Source organism: Peromyscus leucopus, chromosome 5 (assembly GCF_004664715.2).
Source record: "Peromyscus leucopus breed LL Stock chromosome 5, UCI_PerLeu_2.1, whole genome shotgun sequence".
NCBI lineage: Eukaryota > Metazoa > Chordata > Mammalia > Rodentia > Cricetidae > Peromyscus > Peromyscus leucopus.
In genome coordinates, this window is record NC_051067.1 from 10809350 (window position 1) to 10832231 (window position 22882).

Sequence of the window (22882 nt, forward strand, 5' to 3'; positions counted from 1 at the left end):
AGGCAGTCATGTGGTTTGGTTTACAACTAATGAGAAGGTAGAACAGAAAGTCTATATAAAGACAAACACACAAGAAGTAGGTCTCTTTTGCTGAAGAGGTTAGCTGCAGCAGATGGGTAAGGCTCTTAGCTCTGATCTCTTGGCTTTCTTCTTTGCATTGGTTCCGTGTTTCTTATTTAATAAGACGGTTGGTTACATCTACAGGTGGTTTCTAACCCGATCGTGTACACTTTCCTGAAAATCAATCTGTGGTGTCCTCCCAACTACAAGTCCTTCCTTTAAAAGTCTTTAAGCAGGATGGGGACATAGAAGAGTGTCACAGGGGACTCCCTAAAAGCCTTCAAGGGAACAACAACCCTGTGATGCTTATTCTGGCCTGAAAGAAACTTCCAGAACTTACTTGTTAGACCAACACATCTGTCTGTCTGATCTTTCAGCCCTTACCCTGATATAGCTCTGGTTTTTTTTGTTTGTTTGTTTTGTTTTTTGGTTTTTCGAGACAGGGTTTCTCTGTGTAGCTTTGCGCCTAGTTCTGGGTTTTTATTAAGACCAATTAGGATCTGCGCTATACCTGAGCTAGCCCAGAACTGTAACATGAACCCAGGTAATTCAGCAGCAGAACAAATCATAGATTGCAGCCTACATGTACTTCCAGAGGACTCTGAATGGCTGGCCAGTTTCTTTTCAGCAGAGTCATGGACCAGGAGAGGGGTTCATCTTCCTGAACAAGTCGGGAGAGTTGTGCTAAGCAAAAGAAAGAATAATCAAGAAAGCATGCGATCTGAATTGTGTACAAATGTCTTTTTATAAATGAAGTAAATTAGGTTTGCATGTTTTGGGGGATTCTGCAGAGAACAAATAACATTCTGCTCTTTATTGGTAAAAAGACACGATTTACTTTCAACAGTAAACTACAGGCCACTGGGACTTCAGATACCATCGCCCTCAGGCGCGCGGGCAGCCTCCTTGCTGCTGCACTTGCAATTTTTGCTCATTTTTTGGAGGGTCCTGATTTTCCCTGAGGGACTTGGCAGGGCGCCTGTTAGGACCTGGCCGGTTATTTTCTGGAACATCTATGCGAAGTCCACACCTCACCTCTCGTGCATCCCTGCTTGGGATTTTGAAGACCTGGTAACTAAGTTCTCATGGAGGTGAGGTTGACTTGGTTAAGTGTTGCCTAGTTTCTGATTTGTGACCCAGGTTCCCAGGTTTCCAGGACTCTGATGGTGGGTGGCAACAGTTTCGGGTACCTGGGAGAGTGGATGAACCAGAGGCTCCACCTTTGTGCCTAAAGGTCCAGAGGCGCTGGCGGGAAGGCAGATGTAGCAGGCAGCTCCTTGGACATGGGGGCGGACAGGGCTCCTTCCCGCGCGCTGGGGTCGCCGCCCTCGAGTCGCTCCGGCAGAGGGCGCCGGTGCCGGCCTCTCTGCCCATCGGGGCGGGCGAGCCGGGACCTTACCTCCGGTGCGCCCGCCTGCCTTCCGCACCCACCCCTCTCCCCCGCACGCTTTTCTGGGCGGCGGCCAGAGCCTCCGCAGCCGAGCGGCTCATCGGGACAGAGAGAACCGGACGGCAGAGTGGCCTTCGAAGGGAACCTGCTTGGGAAGCGCGGGGGAGGAAAGCGCGGACGCGTGGCGCGGAGGGGTGGGGACGCCTGGGCCCGAAACCCAAAGGCCGAGCGCGCAGCAGGCGACCGAGCACCCATGGCCCGCAGCATGGCTCGGGGCTGGGCGCGGCCGAGGCGCGCGCCTCTGTGCGCCCGGACAGTCTGGACGGCCGCGGCACTCCTGCTCTGGACACCCTGGACCGCAGGTAAGGACCCTGCGTGCGCACTCCGAGCATCGTCCGATCCTCCGCCGCTCTCTACCGGCCTCCTCGTGGGCGCCAGTGATCCCGATCGAGGGGCGCCAGGCAAGGGCATGTGCCACGCTCGGCGCCAGCTTGAGTCCGTGCCCTTAGTCACCTGGGGCTGGTTCCAATGAGATGGCGCTCTAAGGACCACTAAGTGTTTCCACAGGCCGGGATGGGCAGCGGCAGGGAGCTTTTCGAAAGTGCGTCCCAGTCGGGATGTGCATCCATAGACTTGCTCCGTGTGTCCCAAGACAGGGACTCCATCGATTCTTCCCAGGTCACCCTTCCAATGCACATGCATGCCTTGTACCTTGCCCTCAGATGAGAGTTACTCTTTTTCCCAGGGGCAGTGGGGGACACATGGTCGATGGTCTTGGTTTTCCTTTTGTTGCAATTGTTTGCCAAAGTGGTGTTTGGCGAGCCCTGAGTAGTGGGTGTTTGATCCCCAGGACATGATAACTGCCCGGTTGAAAGGAGAGTAGTCCGTCTCCCCCCCCCCCACCCCGTGGAGTTTCCTTCTCCTCTGGGGGATTCTGTGCATGCTTGGTTAGGACTCAGGAGACCCCGTCAATAACACAGAGTGTTTTGGAGAATACTTGGGCAGAAAGAACTGCGGTGGCCTGAGGAGATGGAGATGATCCTCCCAGTTCTAACCCCAGAGCATCTACTGGCCAGCAGGTTTGCGGCCTGAATTCCCACCCCTTGCTGGCTAGGGTGAGGGAAGGCGCAGCCTCCAAGGGCTCAAGAGGTTTGTTTAAGTTTCCAAACTGCGCGAGGTGCGCCATGCTGGGACAGCTGCCTTACTGTCCCCCAGCCGCCAGCGTTCCTGCAAGCAGATGAGAATTAGGGAGCAGGGGCAGGCAGCAGGGTTCCGGGCTCTTCTCCAGTCCTGCTGTGCAGGGCGCTTTCTCTGATGGGGCCCAAGGGAGGAGAGAAATGATGAGCAGCTTTTCCAGGGGGCCCTTAGGGCTTAAGCTGATGCTGATGGCGTCCAGCGTTTCTGATGACTTGATTTGCATTGGTACCTCTGTCCACAAAGGCAGGAGCCGCTGGGTGCAGGATGAGAGCGTGGAGCATATCCTAAATTCGTGTCATTACCAAACTGCCCCTTGTAAGAATTCCCTCTTACTCTACCATCAAGAATTTCTTTTGAAACTAGGGGTTCGTAAACTGGTCACCTCCACAGGAATTTCTGCCTTTGCTGGTAGCCATGAAGCCCCTGCTAATTCTGCAGCCTGGGGGCGTTTTGAGATGAAGCTGGGGTGGGGGATGGATCTGCTATGGTGAGGTCCCAGGTGATGAAGAAGTGTGAAGCCTTGGCTGCTTAAAATCAAGTTTGTGACCAGAATATAAAAGTTCGCCTCCAGGGTTGGGGATTTAGCTCAGTGGTAGAATTCTGCTTGGTATTTTTGCATGGGAAGGAAAAACAAAAACAAAAGCGCTGCCTTAAAACTGTGCATTTCTGGGAGCCGTTTTGACGAGGGTCCTCTGCAGACTTATGGAAGGAAGCAGCAGAGCGGAGTCTCTGTTTGTATTGGAGAACGCTGTGCCTGTTGTCTGCTTGGAGCCTAGCTGTCATTGGTGTTTGTGTGACTGGCACTGACGCTCTCTCTGAACTGAGGCTCTCTCTCTTAAACAGCCTAGTCCTTGCCTGGGGGACTGAGCAGCCCGCACTGACAGAGCCGCATTCATGCAGGCCTTTTTTGGGAGTTACCTTTTTCTGAAGGAAATGGGATACTCAGGGGTTGGCTCCTTTGACTGGGAGGGGAGGTGAATCCTCTTGGGAGGTATTTCAACCCGGAACTGACTCTCCTTTAAAGTGAGTTGTGGGGTAGACCAGTATGGGAAGGTGTCATTAGGAAACACTGGTTATGACCACTACTACTAAATGTTATGCCTGCCTGAAGGTTCATGGAGTGTCCCCTAAGGTGACATAGGTCTCCCGGTATTTATCTGCGGGTTGTCTGGGGACCTGGAGAGGAAATAGTGATAGACACTGTTCCTTACTACCCATTGGTGACCACTGGGTTGCTTTGCTGCACCCTAATCGGGATTCCCTGGCTGGGACTGCTCTTCGTGAGGCTGTTTCCCTCTTGGGGAACTCCACTGACTGCTTGGAGGGGACCCCACTCCCCAATGCCTAACACACAGGGTTTCACAGCAGAGCCAGGGTTATGTTTTTCTATGGTGTGTGTGGTTACTAGTCATTTTGTGGAAGGGGCTGTTGGGTAAAAAGGACATTTGGCCACTGTGGCTTTGGGGGTCTTAGGTTTGCACCATTCCATTGATCCACTAGTCCCATTGAGGGGCTCAGTGGGTGGTGTAACCTCTCCAGTTTGGGACTTAAAAAAAAAAAATCAAAGTAACTGGAGGAGCTGCAGCCCACGAATTATGGCGGCAGCTGACTGGTGCTCCAGAGGCCCTTTTTTGTCTAGCATGTATTTATTTGGTTTTGTTGAAGAGCCTGCCAAGTTAGAAACGAGGGCGGCACAGCTCTGCTTACATGTGCAGTGCTCATAAAAGCTGTCTAGGGTGTAATCTGTTGGACGTTCTATTGACAGAGTGGCCAAGGAGCAGTTGGTTGGACCATGTTGAAGGTTCTCATAACACTTTTCAAGTAGGATTGTTTTTAGTTTGGTTAGCTCACTGATGAGATTTCTGGGGGTGTTTTTTAATTTTTTAAAAAAGATTTATTTATTACATATACATTGTTCTGCCTGCATGTATGACTGCAGGCCAGAAGAGGGCAAAAGATCTCATTACAGATGGTTGTGAGCCACCATATGGTTGCTAGGATTTGAACTCAGGACCTCTGGAAAAACAGCCAGTGCTTCTAACCTCTGAGGCACCTCTCTAGCCCTTTGGCAGTGTTTTAAGTTCTAATTCTGATTGTACCCCCTATCAAAAAGCCAAAGGAAGGAAATAATTATAGAAAAAAATGAGCCTAACTGGACTAAGTCGCTTGGCCTCTAGAAGGTCTTAAGCCCCAATGGGAAGTGTGTGTGTGTGTGTGTGTGTGTGTGTGTGTGTGTAATTGTGTTGGAATGAGCTTCAATAAGCACTCTGCCACTTCTGAGATGCTATCAGGAGAGTGTGGCTGCTGCCCAGAACCTCCAGGGGGTGGGGAGGGCTCCCCGCCATAACCAATACCCCCAGCCTAATGGGTTCCACGTCCTCCTGGAAATATTTTGGCTTGAACCCTTTGTAGCTTTTATGCTGTGGAATATAGGAGCTTCCAAGTGCATGTGACTAAGTTAAAAATTATTTAAAATAGGGCTGGAGAGATGTCTCAGAGGTTAAGAGGGCTGGCTGCCCTTCTTGAGGTCCTGAGTTCAATTCCAACCAACCACATGGTGGCTCACAACCATCCATAATTCCATCTGGCGCCCTCTTCTGGCATGTAGGCAGAACACTGTATACATAATAAATAAACCTTAAAAAAATTACTTAACAAAAAAAAATACATTTACTTCCTTTGCCTCATTGGCCTCATGGCAGATGCCCTTACCACATGTGGCCAGCTGGGATTTGATGGGGAATTGCATTATCTGGGTTGTGTTCAGTAGTATTGGTTTCCTTACAGTGTTAACTTCAGTTCATAAACACAGATTATTTAAGTCTTTCATTTCATTCATCAATGTTTTATAGTCTGCAATCTTTCAAGTCGTTTGCTTCCACAGTTAACAACGCCTAAGTATTTTCCCTCTTTTTTTTTGGGGGGGGGGTGTTACTATAATTGAAATTGCTTTCTTAATTTCCTTTTTTTATGTGTGTGTTATTTGTTATTAGTAAGTGTATAGAAGTTAGCTTATACAGACTGATTTTTTTTCCTGTGAATTTGTAGAATTTATTTAGTCAGTTAGCACTTTGTGGATCTTAGCCTCTCTATAGGGTCGTATAAGTCAGCTGCAGACAGACAACTGTACTTCTCCCTTATTCATGTATTCGCTCTAATTGTTCCACCACTGTGCTGAACATGGGTCCACAGAAGACACCCTGTTTTGTTCTGATCTTGGAGGGAAACCTTTCTGCCTGTATTGTGTTCAGAGACTTTCCTTCTGTTCTCAGTGTATTCTTGAACTCTTTGTATGCTTTGCCTTTCAGAACACGTTGAAGCTCTGCTCATTCACACTAAATTCTAAAATATGAGAGCCCAGTAAAGTGGTGCATGCCTTTAATCCCAGCAGCAGGGAGGCAGAGGCATATCAATCTCTGATTTTGAGGCCAGCCTAATCTATATAGTGAGTTTGAGGACAGCAAGGACTATGTAGAGAGATCCTGTTTCAAAACAGACAATCAAACAAGCAAATACTTTTGGAGAATGTAAAAGTAAGTCCCAAAGAGGTCCAGGAAACTAGAACTAAATGCTAGTAGGTAGGCAAATCTTATTACAAATGGTGACTGGACACCATTGGGGTCCAGGAGAGAGACCCTTAGTTCCTGTCAGTGATGCTTTGATTGTGTAGCCTCAGCGGATGGGGAAAACCAAACACCATCTGCAAACACACCCGGCCTTCACCTCAGTAGCATAGGTTTCCATTGGGAACCGGCACTTTGTATAAACAGCAGGACTGAGTGAATGGGAAGCGTGCTCAGTGCTGCAGTGAGGCATCTCTCTGCAGGATGAGTGGGGATACACATGTGCAATGGGGGAAGGCAGGGGCGATCTGGGGGAGCGGGTTGGAATTGGAGGTGTATGACTCACGACTCCTATGTAGCCACACTAGATGTAACATTCAATAGAAGACCATATTTTTTAAAACATGTTCATTTTTTTCATAACAGCTGTTCTTGGCACCTCATTACAACTGAGTGTTCCTGGTTCCCAATCTTTATTGCTCTAAACCCTGGTACACATTAAAGGAGCTGGATTGCCTTGGAGGGATGGCTGAAGATATACCATGACAGGGAAGACCAAGCCGAGCCTGGAACATGTTCTTGGGGTAGAGAGTGGGGTCAGAGGTCTGAAACAGTGGGTGTGTTGACAGCACTCAGGGGCCAGTCGGAAGGCTCTCCAGTGGCCTAACGTGGGGCAATGAGACCAGCATGGACAGAGTGGAAGTCTGTGACTCAATATGGACAGAAAATGAATCAGAAAGTCATAGATGAGTCTTGTAGGACTGGTGGTGTCACACAAATGTGTCTTCCCACAGTTCTGGGAGGTGGCAGTACAGACAGTGAGTCGTAATGGCCACAGTTTGGAAATTGTTCGGGAGAACCTTCTTTCCACCTTCCACTTCTTGGTGGCTCCTGGTTTCCTTGTCTTGCACCCATGTCTGTCTTAACCTCTATTCTGGCCTCACATGGTCTCACTCTTTCAGTTCAGAAGACTGTTATTAGAGTCCATCTTGAATCCTGGATGTGTTCATCTCAAATTCCTTATCACCACAAAGACGCTTTTCAGGGTGGGTCACATCTGAATTGAGTGGTCATGAATTTTGAGTGAACACTTAACTTTAATACATAAATGACTAGGTGAGGTGGAAGAAGCCAGGGAAGACATCTTGAACAAGATGTCACCTAGTCAGTGCAGAGATTATGTGGACTGAATTGGGTGGAGCCAACACTTACTATTGAGGCTAAGAAAGAAGTGGGCTGGTGAGTACTGAGTCTTAGTGATGGACTGAACAGGGAATGTGCATGCTCTCAATTCCATAGTTTTATTTATCTGCAAGGAGATAATAAATAACTAGACCAGAGAGAGCAGATATGACCTTCTCTAGGTGACCTGTTTCTAGGTGATATGTCTCTAGCTTGGGTGATGGACATCTAACCAAGGACAAGAATCAGGTCATAAAGCAAGATTGGCAGGCTCAGGGAGGGTCCTATTCGGAACAACTGTGCTGTGTTATTAACAGTCAGTGTTGTGTAAGGTAGGGAGTTTGCAGGACAATGAATATAAAAGGCCACAGATTTACAAAAGGAGTTTGACTTTGTCATCAAGACAGTACAAGCTAGGATGCAGTTTTCCTTTGCTCTTGACTCCTTCCCATGACTAAGTGAGAGGGAGTGGCGGGAGTCAGAGCAGTGGAGGGGTATGGCAGTTGGTGTGCAGCTTGCCAGTTTCAGGGTGATTGGCACCGCCTGCTAGCACATACTCCGTGGTCTGCTGACCGGTGAGCATGAGGCTTTGGTACACTGAAACCACAGACAATCTGCAGGTCATGTAAGCTAGATAGGCAGTGTTCTTTCTCCAGTGCGGGTTACACACTGGATACAGTGACCACACGTCAGCACAGGGCTCTGTGGGTCCCAACAGAGGCAGTTTCAAGTCTTTCTGGACAGGACAAGGTAAGATTGTAGCAGCAGTGATGTGTCCTGTGTGGTCCTTTAGACTGTCTCAGTGCGCTTGCTCCTTCCCACCTTCCTCTGCTCTGCTTCTGACCAGCTGTCCTTGAAATAAAGTCTTAGGGTGCAGAGGGGGGGTGGGTCTCACGTTAACTGTTCATTTTCTTCTTCATCCTAATAAAGAAGCTGCCTTCTGGTGTGGTTCAGGAATCAGGAGCTCCAGTGAGCCCTATCCTGTATCCTTCCTGTAGACCCCTAGTGGGAGAAGGCAGCTAGCTTTTTGTTGTTTTTTGTTTGTTTGTTTGTTTGTTTGTCTAGACAAGGTTTCTCTGTATAACAGCCCAGGTTGTCCTAGATTCACTCTGTAGACCAAGCTGGTCTCAAACTCACAGAGATCCACCAGCCTCTGCCTTCTGAGTGCTGGGATTATGGGGTACAGAAGGCTATCTTTATACTGAGATGCTGCACTCCCTTTTAGTCAATTATAGATTAAAAATGTTCAAAAATGCAAATTGAGGAAAAGTTTCAAATACCAAAATGTGAGCTTGTAATATGGAAGTGCCATGTGCACAAGGTGTCTTGTGGGCCATGTAGATGAGGGATCCTGTGAGCCGTGTGGACAAGGGGTGCTGTGGGCCGTGGACAAGGGGTGCTGTGGGTGCTGTGTGACTGCAGGCAATGTCTGGATGATTGCTCTCACATGGAAAGAACAGAGTGGGTCAGGATGTTTAGTTCTTTTCTCTGAGAGACTTAACTGTCTGCTAATTTTGGTGTCCTGTGCACCCTGGAATAGACTGTGGATGGACCTGGACAGATTAATGGATTGGGGGCTGCTGACATCAGGAGTGCGTCACCCCATCCATCACCATCCATCTTGTTTTTTAAAACCAGAGTTTGTGAGGAAGCAGGTGGGAATCAGCTTAGTGGGTAACCCCAACAATCCCTTTTCTTTTTCTTTTCTTTTTTTTTTTTTGTTTGTTTGTTTTTGTTTTTTGTTTTTTGAGACAGGATTTCTTCTCTGTGTAGGCCTGGCTATAGGGGACTCTATCTGTAGATCCCCATGCCTTTGCCTCCCTGGTGCTGGGATTAAAGGCATGTGTCACCATACCAGGTTCAGACAATTCTTAAGGGTGTCAGGGGTGCATCTGAATTTTTGGGACATCATGTGAGTAGTTAGACGGTAGAGGTTGAGACAGAGAAATTCAACTTGGTTTCTCTGGGTTTTCAGACTGCTCTTGGGGAATGGGGGAGGGGTGGGTTGTTCTCTGAACTTATAAAACATTTGGTGTGCATTCCTCTCCAGATATATTTCATGTTACTGTGAAAGCTGTGTAAGTTCATGCCTACTCAGGCCCACCGAGTCTCCCAGTGTTCCCCAGATACTCTGTTTCCCTGGCCAACTCTGCTTAACTGAAATCCTGGACATTATACCATCAACTGCAGAAATTCCTTTTCCTGTGTAAGTGGCCACAAGAATGAGAATCTGGGTTTATGGCTCTTTCTGTAGCCCAATTTTCTGATGTGTGTGTGTGTGTGTGTGTGTGTGTGTGTGTGTGTGTGTGTGTGTGACAACAAATAGGAGGGAAAGGGATTGTAGGGAATACCCTTTGTCCTTTGGATAGCTGGGTAATATCCTGTCCTTTAAGCAGAGGGACAGTTCCTCTTGCAGGGAATGAAGAGGATGATGTGGGCAGGGTGAGAGCCCTCCACATTCCCCTACCCTGTCCTTGCTGTCCCCTTTTGCCCTGCAGTCCCACTTTTACATGAAACAGCCTTGGTTTTGAGTGTCTGTGTGTTGGCAGTTGTTGAGTATCTGTGGAGCTGCTTCCCAGAAGTGAAATGCCTCTGTCTAAGTTACTACACGCTGAATCTCCATTACTGAAAATGTTTGGGACCGGAGGTGTTTCAGATTTCAGAACTGTTTAGATTTAGGAATACTTTCATACATGTAATGTGTATTTATGGGGGAGCCGCATCTCAATATGAGGCTCACTTCTGTTTTATATACACAAAGCCTGAGAAGTCACTTCTCACAGCATTGTTAATGTGCCTACCCTTTGCCCATGACCTGTTACAGGCAGCCAGATGTGAAATTTTCTACTTCTGCTGCCATGTTGATGTGCAAAAACTTTTGAATCTTGGAGCATTTTGGAGTTTCAGTCTTCACAGGACAGTGCTAAGCCTGTAGGATTGAAGAAAACTGATAAAGTTGCCCATCCAGAAAGCATTGTGCAGCAGTTTCTTCTGAGTTGAAACATCTCATTCTGGAATACACTCAAGACTCAGGAAGTGGCTAACTCAAAAGTCTCAGGAAGTCCCTGAAACTAATGGATTCACTAAGTCCCTGCCTCCCTAAGGTTACATAAAAAGAGGAGAGGAGCCTCTGGCCTGTGGTGCTGCCTGTAAGTTGTGCAGTGAGCTCCAGGGCTCCATGGAAAAGCTCCCTGGTGTTTTGTGTAGTGGATGTCAGTCAGGTCCCTGGGAATGCTCGATGTTTTGTGCATCTGTCATGTAGCCACTGTTGGTGGGACATTTCATGATGATGCCACTAGAGGTGGTAGACATTGGGTTCTTTCCTGAGGTCCTTTGGAGGTGGGTTGGGTTTTGGTGCTCACCTGATTAGCCTCACCTTTCTCCATACTTTAGAGTTGACTCTCTCCTGCTTTTTAAACATGGAGTGTGTGAGCTAAGGGAACAGAGTGACACATCTTTGTGCCACCATCATGCATCAGAAGTCACCTTGGTGGTATTGTTTTGGCATCACAAATTGACCTAATAAGGATTCCCATGGAGCCTGTATTAGTTTTGTGTTATTATAATGAACTACATAACACAGGCTACTGAAAAGGTAGAGAAAGCCCGAGTATGTAGCTCTCAGTTCTGCAGGGTGGCCTTATTCTTGGTTCTCTAGTGAAGGCAGCAAAGTACAGCAGGAATGTGAATTAGAGCAAACACACATTAGGAGCAAGATCAGAGAGTGACTGAGAGGCTGGGGTCCACAGTCCTCTTTCAGGGCACATTCCCAACGACCTAAACCTCCCAATGGACCCCTTCTCAAAGGCTCTAGTGCCTCAGTAGCATACTCCTTGGGACCAAGCCATTCCATGTGGACCCTTTGGGGACCTTCATCTAAACCACAGCAGGTACTCAAAGAAAATTCCGGTGCCCATTTTCTGTCTTTTATTGTCTCTTACTCTGTGGATGTTCCTTCCTTAGCATGGTAGCAATGGAATTTGCTTTGTAGGATGGAGTTCATTCTGTCTACTGGCCATGCCGTGGTGAAGTGGTCCTTACTTGCTCTCTAACTGAAAAATGTAATCTGAGTGAACTCTCACTGACCAACTGGGTTACACTTGAAGCTGCCACAGACACAAGTGGCACTTGTGACTCTTCTTCTGTGGCAGTGGCTGAGCACTGCTTCCTTGGCTTCCAAGTGGTCAGGTCTAGGAAACTTTGCTTGCAGTCGGAGAGTGACTTGCTTTGTATTTTCTGACACCATGTTTCCCAAATTGGACCGTGGTGGGATTTTATTTGGGGAACTGTTAGGAGAAGTTTGGATGTGGAGGTTTATTGTTTCTGGATTTATAGGAACCACAAGAGGATGACCATTCTCCCACAAGATCACTCAGAGCTACAGCATACAAACACACTAAGTAAGTAGCACGAACCCAGCGATCTGCAGAGACCCCTGTCATCCACTGTCAGTAATCTTCCCTGGTTTTCTCCTTTAACCCTACAGCAACATAAAGTGGAGCCTGAGTAAGACTCACAGGTTCCTGATTAATGAGATTCCCAGTTAGTATTTTTTTTTTTTTTTTTTTTTTTTTTTTTTTTTTTTTTTTTTTTTTTTTTTTTTTTTTTTGGTTTTTCGAGACAGGGTTTCTCTATGTAGCTTTGCGCCTTTCCTGGAACTCACTTGGTAGCCCAGGCTGGCCTCGAACTCACAGAGATCCGCCTGCCTCTGCCTCCCAAGTGCTGGGATTAAAGGCTTGCGCCACCACCACCCGGCCCCAGTTAGTATTTTGAGCTATAGTCAGAATTAGTTCGCAACTCTTGAGTCATGTCAGGTGAGCTCTGTATCCTTTAGACGCCCCACAAGGCATGTCCCAACAGCAAAGGGTCACCTTGTCTGTCCCTTGTTGAACTACATTAATTAGTACAATGTCAGCCTTTGCCACACCTTCTGCATAATCCAGAAGGGAGGGACTTTGTGTTGGGGTTATTCTGAGTAAATGATTTTTTTTTTCTGAGAACGCCCTGTTTACAGTCCCTTTTTAATTGTTTACCACAATAGAAACACTTTACATTTTGATTTTTCTTCAAACCTCTGGAAGTCACCTCTCCTATCCAAGCATCATCATGGTTGAGATTCAATATTTATTATATTTCAGATCCATTCTTCCATGGGTCCTGATCTTGCCTTTAATGGCCTAATTATCTTTTTGCATTGTGCAATAGCATCTTCAAAAGCCAGAGATTCAATTATTATTTGTGTAGCTTCTGAGTTTAGTATCATTCTATTTACTGCTGGAGTCAATTTTTGTAAGAAATTAGTGAAGGTTTCTTCTGAGTCCTGTATAACTTTAGTAAATGTCTCAATTTTTGTTCCTACTTCTTCAATTCTATCCTAAGCATTCAAGGCTGCTACATGGCATAATGCCAGGGTGTGGTCATCATATAGAGGTTACTTTCTACATGAGCATAATCTCCCTTTCCAGGGAGTTGGGATTGGGAGATTTCGATACCTCTAGTCCTACTTTGTTGTTCAATAGTCTTAGCCTCATCCTTCCATCAGGTCCTCCATTGTAATTGGGGGCCAGCTTCTAAGACTGCTGTAATCAAATCTCTCCAGTCTTGAGGAATAATTCTATTACAAGTTGACCACAATTTTAACATGCTTCACAAAAGAAGAATGCATGCCATATAAGACTATCTCTTCATTGAATCTCCTCACATCTAGCATTTGCACAGGAGTCCATTCAGCTCTTAACACAGCCTTGGGGATAGCTATCATTTGGCAGTTCCTACAAGGTTACTGGATAAATTAAATTTGCCTGTTTGAAAGCCTTAGGCTGTTTCTCTGTAACTTTATAATGCAATGCTGAGATTGGTTCTCTTTTAAATTCCTCTGTCTGTCTCTGAATAGCTCTATGATCTGTTTTAACAAGTTTTTATGAAACTTTTATCTTGGTACTCATATTAACCAACTTTTTAAATGATAAAACAAAAATGATCAAACAAATATTTATAGTTGATATTACTTACATACCATCTAAATTAATTATTCTCTCATTTAATTAGTCTATCTTCATATCATCCAGTGTATTATCAGAGACCTCACTCCCTCCATTGTAATAATATTTCCCATTTTTTTAATGTGGAAAAAAAAACTCTCTTTTAACTAATTCTTCCCTTTAAAAATTATCACCAAATAGTATCACTACAGCTGCCGACAATGCCGATGAAGATGAAGGTGAAGTGTGATGTTGACTGCTGCTCCTTGTAACTGTAGAAACCTGAATAGGTTTCAAGGCCACTACCTACTTTGGCAGTAGCTCGAAGATGGGGTTCAGGAAAAGCCAACAACCCAACAGAATATAAGAAGCTAAAGAGCCAGCCATCTGCATAAGGGAACACATGAAAGTGGTTACTCTGCGGTTTTTGGAGCTCAAAAGCCTGTGGAGTTTGCTGTAGAGAGTCTACAACAGAAAAATTCGCAGACTCCGTCAGAAGGCTTGGGAAAGGAAAGGATAATCTAGCCAGTGGGGTTGTGACTCCAGCTGCGGGTAGCTCCAGCCTGTACTGGTGGCTGCAAAGCCAAAGGCAAGCACCTTTTCCCTGAATTTGTGCCCTAGAAGTTAGACGCCAGATGTAGCACAGATCCTAATTGTTCTTAATAAAAACACAAAGTCAGATATCAGGGTAAATGCTGAAAGATCAGAGAGACAAAGGAACAAGCCACAACCACTTGTGACCTGGCCAAATCCTCAGCCAAAAGTGGGAGATCCTGTCTCCACCCAGCCATATCACTTCCTGTCTCAACCTCCCAAGTGCTGGGATCAAAGGCATGAGATCCCAATGCTGGGATTAAAGGTGGGTGCCACCACTGCCTGGCCTCTATGGCGAACCAGTAGACTGGTTCTGCCCTCTGATCTTCAGACAAGCTTTATTTGTTAGAGCACACACAAAGTATCACCACAGAGAAGCCCTCTTTTGAGTTACTGACCAGGGCTGTCCAAGAGACTCCCAAACCTATAGCCTATTGCTGTTGCCCCCACCTGCCCCCAACACACCCCAGGGGTAGAAGGGAAGTCCCTATTGTGGTGGCATCATTCCCTGGGCAAGGAGTCCTGAACTTTATAGACAGGAGAAATATAGAGCAAGCAAGCAGGCAGCATCCCTCTGTTCTTGACTAGGGATGTGATGTGACTAGCTATTTGAAATTCTGGCCTTTACTTCCCCACAATGATGATCTTTAATCAAGAACTATAAAACCAAATAAACCCTTTTGTCTCCTAACTTGATTTTTGTCAGGTATTTTATCACAGCCACAGAAATGGAAATGCAACACACAACAAACAAGAAAGACCACACGATCATGCCGTAGAAAATGTAACAACCCATTCATGCCACAAACACTCAGCATTTTAGAAATGGAACCAAATTCCTCCCTTTGACAAAGGACAACACTGACAGCAGCCCTGGGACTGTGGGAAACAAAGAGTTTCCCATGAAAATGAAAAGGCAATGCTCCTTCATCATCACACCGGAACCCACAGTCAGTGAACGGGGGATACTAAAACAAAACAAAAAGCGTGCAGATTTGCAAGGGAAAAAAGTGGTTTTCACTTTTGCAGAAAACAAGTTTGTCCAGCCAGAAACTCTTGACAGGATCCACAAGAAAACATCCTGAAGGGATTAGTGGCCATACCAAAGCTACAAAGTTTAATATTAATATATAAAAAGCAGGCTCCTCCTTCTATGAACACATGAAATAAATAAATTGATAACATAAATCCTACTACCCCAAATTAAGTATTCAATTAAAAATCCATATGGGGAGAAGCACAACACTGTGTCTGAAGGAGACAGAAACTGCTTCAGGTTCCCACAAGTAAGAAGACTCAACATTCTGAAGACACCAGCTCTTCCCTCCTTGCTATATAGACTCAGTGTAAAAAATTCCGCTGTTGTGATGGTTTGAATGAGGATGGCCCATAAGCTCATGTATTTGTATGCTTGGTCCCCAGCAGGTAGAACTGTTCTCTCTGCTGGGTTTTGGTCTTGTTTTAGTCCAGTATTTCCTCACTACACTGTCTTTCCTCCCTTTTGGAATGGGAATATGTATTCTGTGAGATTGTATGTTGAAACATGTAATTTGAGTTTTGCTTTAATAGGTTACAATTAAAAGATTGCCTTGAGTCTCAGAAGAGATTTTGGACTTTGAAATAGTGTTGAGGCTGTATAAGACTATGGGGAATTTTGATGTTTGACTAAGTCAATTTTGCTATGATATCACTACAAGCCTATGGAGGGCCAGAAAGTGGAATGGGGTGGTTTAAATAAACTTCCAGAGGCTCATATATTTGAGTGCTTGGTGTCTAGTTTGTAGAACTGTTTGGGAGGGATCAGGAGGTGTGGCCTTTTGGAGGAGGTAAGCCACTGGAGGTGGCTTGGAGGTTTTAAAAGTCCAAGAACATGGACAAGCCTCTCTGTGGAGGTAGGGGAGGAACAGAACATGGATAAGCCTCTAATTCTGAAAGAGTGTGCAGGTGAAAATGATTATAGAAACTGAAGGCTGTGGAGGAGGGGAACCTGTGAAGGTTGGAGAATGGAGAGTTACTGTCTTGTCACCCCTTCCTACCTCCCCTCCCCCACTCAGGAGCCCTTTGTGACAGGGAGACAGGGGCTCTGTGATGTAGGCCTAAGCCCAGCTGAAACTCCCAGAGAGAACTCTCAGTATTCAGTTGCCTGAGAGCAACAGTGCTATAGAGATGGAGAATTTTCTGTTCCTTCTGGAAAGCATTGACACTTCATGGCTGACCCCCAGCTTCACTACTTGGGCAATGGACATGATCCTTGCCTTTGTGTGTGGGCTGGGGCTCTTCCACCTATTACTCTTCTTCCACCTTGACTCACCTTCACCTCCACCAGTGGAAAACACCACCACCCAAAAGGTAAGAATGCCTTAGCCTCAAACCAATGGAAAATAGTCCCCGCTCTCCCCTTTTATAGGCTAAACTTTCAAAATCAAATAGGGAGGTGGCTGACAGGGAAATCTAAGCTGGGAGATGGACCCGATTCCCTTGAAAACTGGCAGGTAGGGCAGAGGGGAGAGTGGACTGACTCCAAGATGTCTGCTCTCACATCCCTATACCCGAGAGAAGGAAGCCCTGTGACTCGGTGCTCAGGGATGGTGTTTCTAAGACGGTTAGGGAACTCTGAGAAAGGAAAGGTTCTGAGCACTGGTTCCTATGTCTTCCTCTAACACACATGCTTATAGACTCAGTGGAGCTGATATGAAGGGGACCATGATCTCCAGGACATGAGTCACCTCTGGCCTCAGAAGGCCGCTGCTGGTAGTTCAGAGCTGAGCCTCTGGTTCCTGAGCAGAACACTGACCAATGACATCAGTGGTGGATCTCACAGAGACAGTCCCCACTTGTGTTTTCCAAGAGAAAAAGAACACATACCTGCCCACTTGATAGAAAAGTGAATGGGGCTGCACATGCTGTCTGTCTCTGTCAGGTGGTGAAGAGGGAGTACAGCAAGGATAGGAAGAAAATCAGGACCGTGAAAGGTAGGCCACTTCCTTCCCTGGTGAGGTGACTTCACCACGGGTCCCCAAGCGATAACACCAAATGTGTTGCAGAAGCTCTGAGGAGGTGGCCCCTGGGAAGGAACCTAGAACTAAAGACACTTCCTAGGTTCTGTGCTCAGAATGAAGCTATGGACAGCCAGGACTGGGTGCTACCTGGGGAGGGGCGGGGTGGGAGGAAGTGGTGCCATGCTGCCTGGATTTGGGGGCAAGCTGGTTGTTAATCTTCTCTAAGACATTTTCCTCTTTCAGAACACTGGTCCTTTCCTCCCCTAACAGGGAGATTGCAAAGCCTGTGGGGATCTTTAGAAGTGCAAACGCCTGGTCCATGGCATAGTCCTGTTCCACATGTGCCTTGCTCTCAAGGCATTTGGGCATGCGGCCTTGCTCACCCATGCCTGAGCTCCCGTTTAACTTTTCATTCCCACTGAAGGGGCATTTCACTCAATCTCTGGTTAGATACGGGGAGTCTCCTTTACCCACCATAACCCAGTCTCTATCTCCAGCTGACAGAGGCAGCAGGAAGAAACCCAAGGGGAACAAGGTACTGGTTTCCCTTCTGCACAGGTGAGCCATCTCCAGGTCTCTCTGGCTCCTCCCTCCTCTTGTCTGTTATGTGATCAGCCCCGACCAGGACACAAGGTTACCATGGGAATAGGAGCCCTCTGGATGGGTGGGGTATGAGTACAGCCTGGAGGTTAAGATAACAAGGTCTGTAAAAAGCAGAGTGTGGAACAGTGGCTGGGATGGGGAGTGAGGGTCCTTCCCTCCTCAGCTTGCTCAGCTTCCTAGCTGCAATCACATCTCCTGTCTTCCACAGCATGCTAGAGAGGCTTGCCGATACCATCAGCTTTTGCCAGCTCTTAGGACAAGATGCCTCGGGTGAAACGTCTAAGCCAGAAGCTGCCAAAGCCCACCTGCCACCTACTCAGCCCACAGAGAAGTCTGTGGCCACCAGTTTGTCCCTAGCGGTTTCCTCTGCTCCTCTCAAAGATTCTAAAATCTTGTCACCTGTCCTGCTGGATTCCTCAGCTTCTATTGAGTCACAGTTTTCTGGAAGTGCCTCTCAGCCACCAGAGACCTTGACTCCTGGAAGACGTTATTCACCACCACTGGCATCTTCCCACCCATCTCATCCTCCTGATCCTGTGGCTTGTCCTCTACCCATGCCAAATCCTAGCACAAAGGCTCCTTGGTGTGACTGGAAAACTCTGGGGACCTCACAGAGCACACCTCTGCCAGGTTTGCCTTCTCCAATCCTAATCACTGCAGGGCTTGACCATGCAAGGAAGCCTACCTCCACCATGCCAGGCCTTGACTACTCAATCAGGGCTACCTCTACAACCCCAGGCCTTGACCATTCAATCAGGCCTACCTCTACCACCACAGGCCTTGACCACTCAATCAGGCCTACCTCTACCACCCCAGGCCTTCACCACTCAATCAGGCCTACCCTTGACCACTCAATCAGCTCTACCTCTACCACCCCAGGCCTTGACCACCCAATCAGGCCTACCTCCACTACCCCAGGCCTTGACCAAACAAGGAAGCCTAGCTCTACCAAGCTAGGCCTTTACCAATCAAGCTGGCCTACCTCTACCACCCCAGGCCTTGACCAGTCAATCAGGCCTACCTCTACTACCCCAGGCCTTGACCAAACAAGGAAGCCTACCTCTACAATGCTAGGCCTTTACCAATCAAGCTGGCCTACCTCCACTACACCAGGCTTTGACCACTCAATCAGGCCTACCTCAGCCATGCTAGGCCTTGACCACTCAAGCAGGGGGACCTCAACCACCCCAGATCTTGACCTCTCAACCTGGCCTACCTCAAATACTCCAGGCCTTAACCATTCAAGCAGTGAGACCTCCACCACCCCAGGCCTTGACGACTCAAGTAGGCCCACAACAACTACTCCAGGCCTTAACTACTCAAGCAGGCCTACCTCAACCTACCCAGGCCTTGACAACTCAAGCAGGCCTACCTCAACCTACCCAGGACTTGACAACTCAAGCAGGGGGACTTCTACCACTCTAGGCCTTGACCACTCAAGCAGGCCTACCTCAACCACCCCAGGCCTTAACCATTCAAGCAGTGGGACCTCCATCAGCCCAGGCCTTGACCACTCAAGCAGGCCTACCTCAACCACCCAAGGCCTTAACCATTCAAGCAGAGGTACTTATACCTCTCCAGGACTTGACCACTCAAGCAGGCCTACCTCAACTACCCCAGGCCTTTACCACTCAAGCGGGCCTACCTCAACCACCCCAGGTCCAGAACACTCCAGCAGGTCTTCCTCAAATATGCCAAGGCTTGACAACTCAAGCAGGCCTAATTCAACCACCCCAGGCCTTAAACAGTCAAGCAGGCCTACCTCTACCAATCCAGGCCTTGACCTCTCAAGTAGACCTACCTTAGGTCCTTCCTGGTACCAGGTAGCTGCCAAAACCTGGTGCTGCTCCAACTCACCACATGGTGAATCCTCAAAAGACCATCTGTTTCTCAGCCTCCAAAAGGCCTCGTTCTGGACAAGCCCCACATACATGCAGATAGACACTGAGAAGCCCTCTTTCATCAACCCTGATATCCAGGAGAGGCTGGAATTTGAGATTCAAAAGAGGGTTGAACTAAAAGTTTGGAAGGGGAAAGGCAAAGACAGGTGTGACCATGCCCTGGGATATATGGACAATATGCTGCAGTCCTGGAGCAGCCAGCAGGCCACCACCAGAACCTGCAAATCAGAGCAATTTACAGGTCATCAACAGTTCTTCTACAAGAAATACAGTCAGCTTTTCTGGGGCCTCCCCTTTCTCCACAGTGAGTCCCTTGTGGTTACTGTCAACATGGCAGGGTCCCCACCAGAGCCCCCCTCTATCTTATTCAATGGACTCTCTACTTACATCCCAACTTTATTTCAGACTAATGTAAATCCACAGCTCTTTTCTCTAAAGCCCTTGCTTCAACACTTGGTCAAAACCCAACCTTTGACTCCAAAGTCATCCAGGTCCCAATCTCCACCAGTGGCTGGAATCCAAACCCAGGGCTGTGATCCATCCTCTCTCCCAAAGTTACCACACCATTCACCTCCAATCAGGGATTATGGGGCTTCTCGACCTAGAGCTTCAAGAGTACAATTTATGATCCCACCTGCTGCTCAACACCTAGAGCACCATCTTTTGAAGAAGCACCAAGAGAGTAAGTACGATTTACCCCCCATAGTTAAGAGGTCACAGGAAGCATTTCATCAACTCAATTCTAACAGTTGGGCCTCCCAGGGAAAGGGTTCTGTTGTCCACCTCCCAGGGAATTTCATTAACCCCGGGCTCCAGCAGCAGCTGGAACAAAACTTAAAAAAGACTGACACACAACGGCCATGTCCCCACAAGGTCCAGCTATCTCTGGATCCGAGAAAGTCTCAGGACAAACTCCCAGGGATGGGTCAGGCAGAAGTTAACCACGGGACCTCATGTTCCTCAGCACTGGCAGATGAAAACAGCCTTCATGCACAAAATGTCTCATCACAGGGTCTAGAAATATTCCAAATATGGAAGGACCCAAGCATGTATCTGACAAACTGTCTGGGAAGAGCTCTGAACAATCTGTACAGGAGCCCAGAAGATTACCTAGGCGAAGTTCTCGGGGCTGTCTCTGAGACAGAGACAGAAAGTGTCCACATGAGACACCTGAGAAGTGACACTCGAAGTGTTTCCCCAGTGGAACCAGGAAAAAAGTTGGTAGAAGGTACCTCCCCAAAAGACTCAAGCAGCAAGTGGAGGCATGCTCAGGACAGTAAGATGCATGAAGGGATTTGTCATGCAGTATGTATGGACCATGCATTGGCCCCTCCTGAAAACTTGAATGATTGTACCACCTACAGGAAAACTTCTGGTGGGCCTTCCTTCCTAGATCCTGGCACTCAGAAGGTGCTGGAAACACATCTTACAAGACGTCTGGTGAGACACAGATGGAGCCTGCCCCTCATAGGCCTCAAGGCTATCCATGTTTTCAACAAGACCAAGGCTACAGCTGTGCCCTTTCCACAGCCCTCTGAATCTTCTTTGTCCTTCTGGGACTCTAGAGACGACTCCATTGTCAAAAAGGTCAGTGTCCTGGGAGAACCTTTTCAGAAAGGCCCAGAAGAGAAAGTGAAAACAACTTCCACACAGAACCCTCCTTCTGCCTCCCAGCTCGGATTCCTGAGAGAGACTCCACCTAGAGACAATTCTGGGCCCTCTGAGGCCCCTACAGCTGTCGAGGGAGACAATATGACTTCTCTGTCCACCTCACAAAGTCTCGTGGGCAGAGACTGGCACAATGATAGGGTTCTTAGATCTTGGACAGGCAACCCAGAGTCAAACCCAGGCCTAGTGAAGGGAGCACATGAGTCACAGGAGAAGGAGCGTCTGATTTTAAGTAATACCTACAATTGGGTGTCAGTTCGGGAGATCAGTGTGGCATCCCAGTCACCAAGCAGCAGGGAGAGCAGGGAACTGAAGAAGGCCGAGGAGGAACAGTCCTGTGACTGGGTAGTCATCATGGAAGCTGGGGAGATGGCCAACTCTGAAAGCAACAATCAATATTTAAGGGATTCAGAATCACTGGAGCCCAGTGAAAGTCCATCCCCTTCTACCCAGGATCGAGAAGACTCAGGCCTGAGCACACTTCACTGCTCGTCCTCTGGTGTTGCCCTGCAGGACTGTGCTACTGAATCATTCTTTAAAGACTGTGCCCCTGAGATTCTCCTTGCTGCAGATATCCTGGCCTCCAGAGCCTCCCAGTCCAGCTTCAAGAATGTGCCTGCTACAAGCAAGTCAACCTACCAGAACAGGCACCCTTTCTTAAGAGAAGGGGATATGCCCAAGATTTCTAAACCACACAAATCATGGCCTAGCCATATCTTTGTTTCAACTGACAAAAAACAATGTCAAAGTCCCAAGCAGGACACATGTCTTTCAGGTATGAGGCCTGTCCAAACCTACAGGTCAAATACTAAAAATTGCAGTTCTTCCCAAGAAACAGGGAAGTTTGGGGACAGGATAAAAAACTTTATAAGGTCAATTCTCCACCCCAAAGCCAAATTACAAGAGAACTCCCTGGAAAAAATCAAGGCTTTTCCAGCCACAACCCAAAGCCAAGGGTCAGTCCTGAGTAGATTATTCATGGCCCGACAGGTTGCTGAAGCACAGGACCTCATGACCTCTGTTGGATCGATTCTAGAGAAGAAGTTGGGGGTTCACCATTGGTGTGCTCCCTCAAAGAAAAATTTGCACCAAGAACCACCCCAAGCCCAAGTGAGTAGGCATGTCTGCCACCACAGGATTCCTATTGCAGAAACAATACAAGGAACAACAAAGAAACAATACAGTACCTGTGTTCACCAAGCCAACCCCAAGGTACACAGCCAACCTTCACAAAGCCAACCTTCTACAGGCAAATGGATGTCCTATGCTAACTGGGCCCAGGTGTCCAGAGAACCTGGGTCCCGACCCAGGCCCTATCAGCACAGGGCACAGGCACCACGTGTCCCATGGAACCCTGTCCACTGTCCTAGGCACTGCCCCTACAGAAGTGGACTATAGAAAGTAATTAAACACTTTTCCCCAAAAGACCATGGTGTCTGAGTGCTAATGACCATCACTGTCATTTTCCAACCAGGCATTACTTCCTCTGTGTGTTTCATCTGCAGAGTGTGTCTGCAGTGCTAGGCCACAGGGCAATGTCTGCATCTGCTCCACTGTAGTACTGCTTCTGGAGGGGATATGGCCCCACAAGCAGGGGACAGTGACATTTGAGGTCTCACCAACTCTTAGGTTTGTCACTGTAGTTAGTGTTGATTATACTGTAATTATAGAAATGAAAGTTTAGGATATTTGTGGGAGGGTGCTAAGTCAACACTAAAGGACCCAAACAAACAAGTATTTAGGA

General features: G+C 47.5%; 1 protein-coding gene across 1 annotated transcript; it reads left to right on the forward strand.

Annotated features, from left to right (window-relative positions):
• The first annotated feature begins 15445 nt into the window (after nucleotides 1-15445).
• Nucleotides 15446-22565, forward strand: LOC119087999 (spermatogenesis-associated protein 31E1-like). Its single transcript, XM_037205721.1, has 2 exons — nucleotides 15446-16316; nucleotides 16888-22565. The coding sequence occupies exon 2, from the start codon at nucleotides 17704-17706 to the stop codon at nucleotides 22534-22536; it is 4833 nt and encodes a 1610-aa protein (XP_037061616.1). The 5' UTR covers nucleotides 15446-16316; nucleotides 16888-17703; the 3' UTR covers nucleotides 22537-22565.
• Nucleotides 22566-22882: the final 317 nt, after the last annotated feature.

Coding starts and splice junctions, on each gene's coding strand:
- LOC119087999 (XM_037205721.1), top strand. CDS start 17,704: ATGGGGAGTGAGGGTCCTTCCCTCCTCAGCTTGCTCAGCTTCCTAGCT.